General features: G+C 24.6%; 3 protein-coding genes across 3 annotated transcripts; 1 reads left to right on the top strand and 2 right to left on the bottom strand.

Moving 5' to 3' along the window:
* Positions 1-227: 227 nt before the first annotated feature.
* On the bottom strand, positions 228-785 carry Chro.60093 (hypothetical protein). Its single annotated transcript, XM_660595.1, has 1 exon — positions 228-785. One exon carries the CDS (start codon positions 783-785, stop codon positions 228-230), a length of 558 nt encoding a protein of 185 aa, XP_665687.1.
* A 1,119-nt stretch (positions 786-1,904) lies between these two features.
* Positions 1,905-3,290, top strand: Chro.60092 (hypothetical protein). Its single annotated transcript, XM_660594.1, has 1 exon — positions 1,905-3,290. The coding sequence occupies one exon, from the start codon at positions 1,905-1,907 to the stop codon at positions 3,288-3,290; it is 1,386 nt and encodes a 461-aa protein (XP_665686.1).
* Positions 3,291-3,929: 639 nt separating this feature from the next.
* On the bottom strand, positions 3,930-5,039 carry Chro.60091 (ribonucleotide reductase small subunit). Its single annotated transcript, XM_660593.1, has 1 exon — positions 3,930-5,039. The coding sequence occupies one exon, from the start codon at positions 5,037-5,039 to the stop codon at positions 3,930-3,932; it is 1,110 nt and encodes a 369-aa protein (XP_665685.1).
* Between the last annotated feature and the right edge of the window lie 1,019 nt (positions 5,040-6,058).

Below are 6,058 nucleotides of genomic sequence, written 5' to 3'. Positions count from 1 at the left end.
AAAACGAGCTGGGACAACAACGAAGGCGAGGAAATCCGTGTACTGGGAGCTATTTTCTACAAAGGATATTTTCGCCAATGTAGATGACCGAAACGTGACAAATAAGCAAGTAGCCTCCAGCTTGGTTAATTTCAACATGTATTCGTGATTAATAATAGGCCATCATATAATTGTTGTTAAAGAATAAAGATCATTAAGTTTTCCAACATGTTCAATACATGTTAAAATTATAAAGGACAAAGATCACTTGAATATTTGGAACTATTTACCATAATATGTGTAGTGGTTTTACTATTTAAACTTGTACAAGTTCCATTTGATTTTTTTTTGATTTTACTAAAACAAATAATACTTTTAAATTTTAAATTCCATTGAGTCATAAGAAAAGTTAATAAATTTATTAAAATTGTGATAAAAATTGCAACAATATATTTAATTGGAACATTATCAATAATAAGTTGTAATTCTTCACTTAAATTTGAATCATCCAATTCAGAAGTATTTAAATAATTTGTATTATTCAATGTTAAATCATTAAATATTTCATCATTTTGTACTGGTACCAAATTTATGGTATTATTTAAATTATTAAGATTTTGTATGAAATTTATTAAATAAATGAATGAATCAAAAACATCTTTATAAGTGATTGTTTTACTTAAACTGAAGATTTCTCCTAATAAGATTGAAATTAAAACAATATAAATAGTAATGAATGGAAATACATCCAATCGGAATATGGAATTATTCAATCTTTTATATTCAGTGAATGTGTATTTTGACATTTTTTTTTTAACTTGATTTCTTTACTTTCTTTCTTTCTCTTTTCCCTTTTGTTTTTATCTTTCTCTTAAAAAAAAAAGAAGATAATATTTTAAATTTTAAATATAAATAATATTCTTTCCAATTTAATAATTTCACCTATTGAAATCTATTATTACACAGAATTTGGAGAAATGTAATTGATTTATTATAGCTAATATTCAAGATTAAATATATATATTTATATACAAATATATATATCTATATATATTTGTATAAATGAAGAATATATTTATTTCATAAAAAGCTTTATCAATTATTTCATGAAAAAAAATTTTATTATTAATGATTGGTCAATTAAATTAAATAATCTTTTTTTTTACCCCCTTTTTTTTCTTTTTCTTTATGATCATAAAGAATATTTGGGTATCGACCCGCCTTTTTATAGAATATTTGATTTATTTCATTACCCTCACGTGTTTACAAACATAATTTTTTTTCTTTTAATAAAAAGTATTATTTACTTAAACAAAATTTGAAAAAGAAAAACATAGAAAGATGAAAGAAATAGATAAAGAGAAAATATAATACATTACTATATTGATTAATTTATGGATTAATACTTTTTTTTTTATTTTTATTTTTTTTATTATTTTTTTTTGAATAAATTACATTATATCTAAAATCCTAGTAATTTATTAAAGTAAAATAAATTTTTGTCCACATAAATGCATGCATGCATTTATTTTTAAAAAAGAATTTAAAGAACACGTAATATAAATATTAAAAATGCGGGAAGAGGTGAAAGGAGGGGGGGAAATGGTGCATGCGCATGCACATGTGGAAATAGAAAATAAATAGAATTCGAGGTAACATTATTATTATTTCTTATTTTAAAAAAAATTGAGTATAATTAGAGGATTAATCTCGAAATGGAGAAAATATTAAATAATTATATTAATTTATTATAATTGGGATGAAAAAGTTATATATAAAAATGAGAAGATAATAAGATTGGAATAAATTAGAAAATTGTCAAATTTGACAATAAATTGAGAAATAATTTAAAGTGAGAAAGTAAAGTAAAAAGGACGAAAAAAAAGGATTAAGTATAAATTATTAAAAAAACCATTAATATTAAGATGATGAATATTAGTAATAATATATTTAAGGTATCTATATTTTACTTTGTTTTGGGTTTAATTTTGGATTTTGGTAAAGTTAGTTGTATTCCAACAGGAATTTCTTCTTCATTACCACAACAAGGTTCTTCATTTCAACCAAATTCTGGTGGGAATATGGATTCATTTAGAAATAGAGCACAATTACTTTCAAAAAGAGTTGTTGATCCATTAATGAATAGAGGAGATAGATTTTCACAAAATGCAAATAGTTTATCAGATTCTAATGATCAAAGAGTTGAATCTAAATCATTTAATATTCCAGGTATTCCAATATTTGGAGGACCAAGAGTTGAAAATAGAAATTATTTAACTCTTCCTTTTACAAGAGATGGACATTGTGAGAAAGGTACAATTTACAATATAACAAGTGTTGATGATTTAATACAAAATAGTCGTGATTTAATGTGTATTTTGGAAGTTGGTTTACAACCTGATGTAATTCCAACTGGTATGATGTATGGTACAATGTTGGATTTATTAACAGATACAAGAGATATTGATATGAGAGGTATTGAAAAATTTTGGGGAGGTAAATTTGCTGCAAAAGGTGCATGCAACAGAGCTCAAGATGAAGTTGTATTTGGATATAATATGGTGAAGGGTAAATTTGTTGTTCCTTCTATTATGTCTCTTAATAGTTTACCACAACATTGTAGTTTAGCAACTGCTGAACATCAAGATAACTCTCAATCACTTATTTTGGATTATATGACAGATAAGAATGAAGTATGTAGAGCAGAGACTTATACTAATGGTCCATTCTTTGGTAAATCTGAGCATGTGAATGTTTGTGCTATTGTAAAAGCTGTTGGTCGTCAACCAGATGGTGGATTAATTTTACTTGGTAGAGGTTTGAGTTATCCATCATTAAGACCAAATGTTAATCCAACAGGATTAATTACAGTTTTATTCTTTGCTGTGGTTACTTATGATAATGTATTACCAGAATTTATTTCTGGCACTCCTTTGGAACCATTACCTTCTTCATTTGATTATAGACTTGTTGGTATTGATAAAGATAACAATTCATTTTTCCCAGCTTTTGGAATCTTTAACAAGGGAGATGCTTTGGCTTTAAATAACTTTACAAATAAGTTTGGTCCACCTATTCCAGTACCTACAACTTCTACATCAACAACTTCTACATCATCAACTTCTACATCAACTACAACTACAACCACAACTACCACAACTACAACAACTACAACTACAACTACCACAACTACAACCACCACAACAACAACTACTACTACTACTACCACTACTACCACTACTACAGAGGTTGCTGAATCAGGTAGAATCCAAAATCAAAGCTCCTCTAGAAGATTAATGGTAAGATCTTAAATACAAATTTCAAATGGCGACAATAACATGTATATAATGCTTGCATGAACGAATTCCATTCAAAAATGTATATTTGATAATATATTAAATGGAATTGGGCGGGAAGCGTTGCCACGTCATTTTTTTTTAGTGGAGAAAAAATAAATGAGAAGTTGAAAAAAAAAGGGTTATGATATGAAAGATTTATTGTTTTAAACATTATTGTTATTTTTGAAATAAAATATTGAGTTGATTTTAAATATAATTTATTTTTACAGGAAAAATATATGTAAAATATAATAACAATAATATATGGACACTTTATATAGTTATTAGGATAATAAATAAATTTAGTGTCAAAAGAAAAATATTTGTTTTCTTATTTATTTTACTTTCAATGTTTATATATGTTATTATTAGTTCATATATTTATTCTTTATTCCATATTCCTATTTTCTTTTTTTTAATAGTTTTGATATCTTCTATTTCAAATCAATTGTTTAATATTTCAATGTGGATCTTCATATTATGTTAAGTAATAAAAGATTAAGAATCAATGTAAACAAATTGAATTATTAATAACATTAATATATTATTTTCTAGTAATTGTAGATAATAATTAGTAAGAATCAAAAAAAAAAACTAAACTTACAGTGTGAATTAGAAATCTTGAGAAGTTGAGAATTGATTGCTAGAAATTTCTTGGTAAGTTCTATAATGAGCAGCTTTAAGAGTTTGTGTAAGAGTTTGTCTAGCAACAGCTTCTTCTTGAGAAGGAGCGGGAAAATCATTCATAATATTTGTGAATGGATTAGAAACATTGAATTGTCTTGGATATTTTAAATCTACAAGTATTTCATCAGCATTAAATAAAAGAAAAGCAACAATATCTTCTCTTTCAATTTGAAGAACTTGTGGATCTACAATTGAAAATATAAAGTTCTTCTCTAACATAATAGCTTGCTCTAATAAATTAACTACTTGATCATTACTTGGCTTAGTTTTCATAGATTCTGCAATACTTAAACAAAATTCAACTTGATATTGTTCATCTCTACGTATTCTATCTAAACCATCACAAAGTTGAGTAGGTAATTCAGATTCTGATATATTTCTCATTGAAAAAGATAATCTAAGTAAATGAATACTAGATGAGAATATCTTTTTAATTATTACATAATAAATCAGTTTTTCACTAAATAAAGTATCTTCATCGTAAAAATTACCAACTAATTCCTTCATTTTCGTAAAATCTTCTAATTCATTCAATTTCTTCTCTAAATTATATTCATATTCTTCTTTAGATATTTTACTATTTAAATTATTCTCATCCTTCTTTTCCACTTCATCTGTCTTTTCATTCTTTTCCTTATTTTTACGTAACATTTCAACATAATTCATAAATAATTCTTTATATATATTCTCCATACACATTGTAAATGAAAAATAACCTCTTGCCTCTGGTACTTGTACTTGGCCTAATAATTCACATGTTAACAATACAGTATCTAAGCATGTATTATCAATATAAATACGTTTTGCAAAGACCATTTCAATATAATCAAGTAATCTTTCATCCATATTCATTAATTTTGTCTTATCTTCCATTGGTGATATTACTTCTGCTGTCCAAAATGATACCTCATATTTTTTATACAAACTCCATAATCTACTATATTTTATTGGAAATAAAACCCATCTAAAAGGATTATCTAATAAGATTGATTCATTTTTTTGTTGTTCTAATAATTCTTTCTTTGCTTCATTCATTTTTCTCCTTTAATTAATTAATTTAATTCAATTTTTTTTATTTTTCGTTTTTTATTTTTTTGTGTGCAAAAAATTGATGAAGAAGAGGGGAGAGTGAGTATATCGGGTACCTATACGCCGTCTCATACTTGAAAATATTTGGAAAAAAAAAAAAAAAAGAATTTTTGAATTTTTCTTTCCTATTTATTTTTTTCTTCCTTCTTATAATTTTTCCATCTGTATTTCTTTCTTTTACTTGAAAAACAAAGATGAAATAAATTATTTCTACTATTTAAATAATTAATACAAATATAAAATAAGTGAGGGAGAAAAAAAGTGAAGAAAGTGGGGAAAAAGAAAAAGTTGAAAGTAAGTAAAATCGTATTTTTCTAATCTTAAATTTCTAGAATAAATACTTTATATCTCGACCTTTCTACTTTTGTTCCTACAATAATGTTTCATTCTATTAATGATTTATTCATTTATAATCCATAAAATTTTAAATAACTATTGTAAAAACTACTACTAATGACATACCAATAGCCCGCCTTTTACCCACACTTTAAACTCTCCGCCCCCCATCATTTAATTATCTTATTATTATAAATATATTTATCGATACCTTTTTTAACACGTCATTAGGCGCCAATACACAGAAAGTAATAATAAATTTCAGGTAAATCAATAAATTGAAAGAAAACAATATGCACAAAGACAAATTAAAGAAAATTAATAAATTTTTTAAAATAAAAATATTTATTTGTAATAATATTTGTTTTTCTTTTTTTTCTTGAAAAAAATATAAATATTTTTAAGTATTAATAATAATATAATAATAACACACACGTAAATTAATATTAATATCAAAATAATAAACATAGAAAGTAACTAAAATCAATTAAAAAAAAAGAAAAAAAAATGACAGAGGAAAATAATAATGTAGTATTAACAAAGGAAACAGAAGATGAAGAAAATATCGAAAAACTTGTGAATGAAGTAAAAATAAATCAAGTTAATGAACCAATGCTTAAATACAGCCG

The sequence above is a fragment of the Cryptosporidium hominis genome, assembly GCF_000006425.1.
Source record: "Cryptosporidium hominis TU502 chromosome 6 CHRO016052, whole genome shotgun sequence".
NCBI classification, from domain to species: Eukaryota; Apicomplexa; class Conoidasida; order Eucoccidiorida; family Cryptosporidiidae; genus Cryptosporidium; species Cryptosporidium hominis.
Note: the sequence above shows the minus strand (reverse complement) of the source record. Positions and strands in the feature narration are given on the sequence as shown.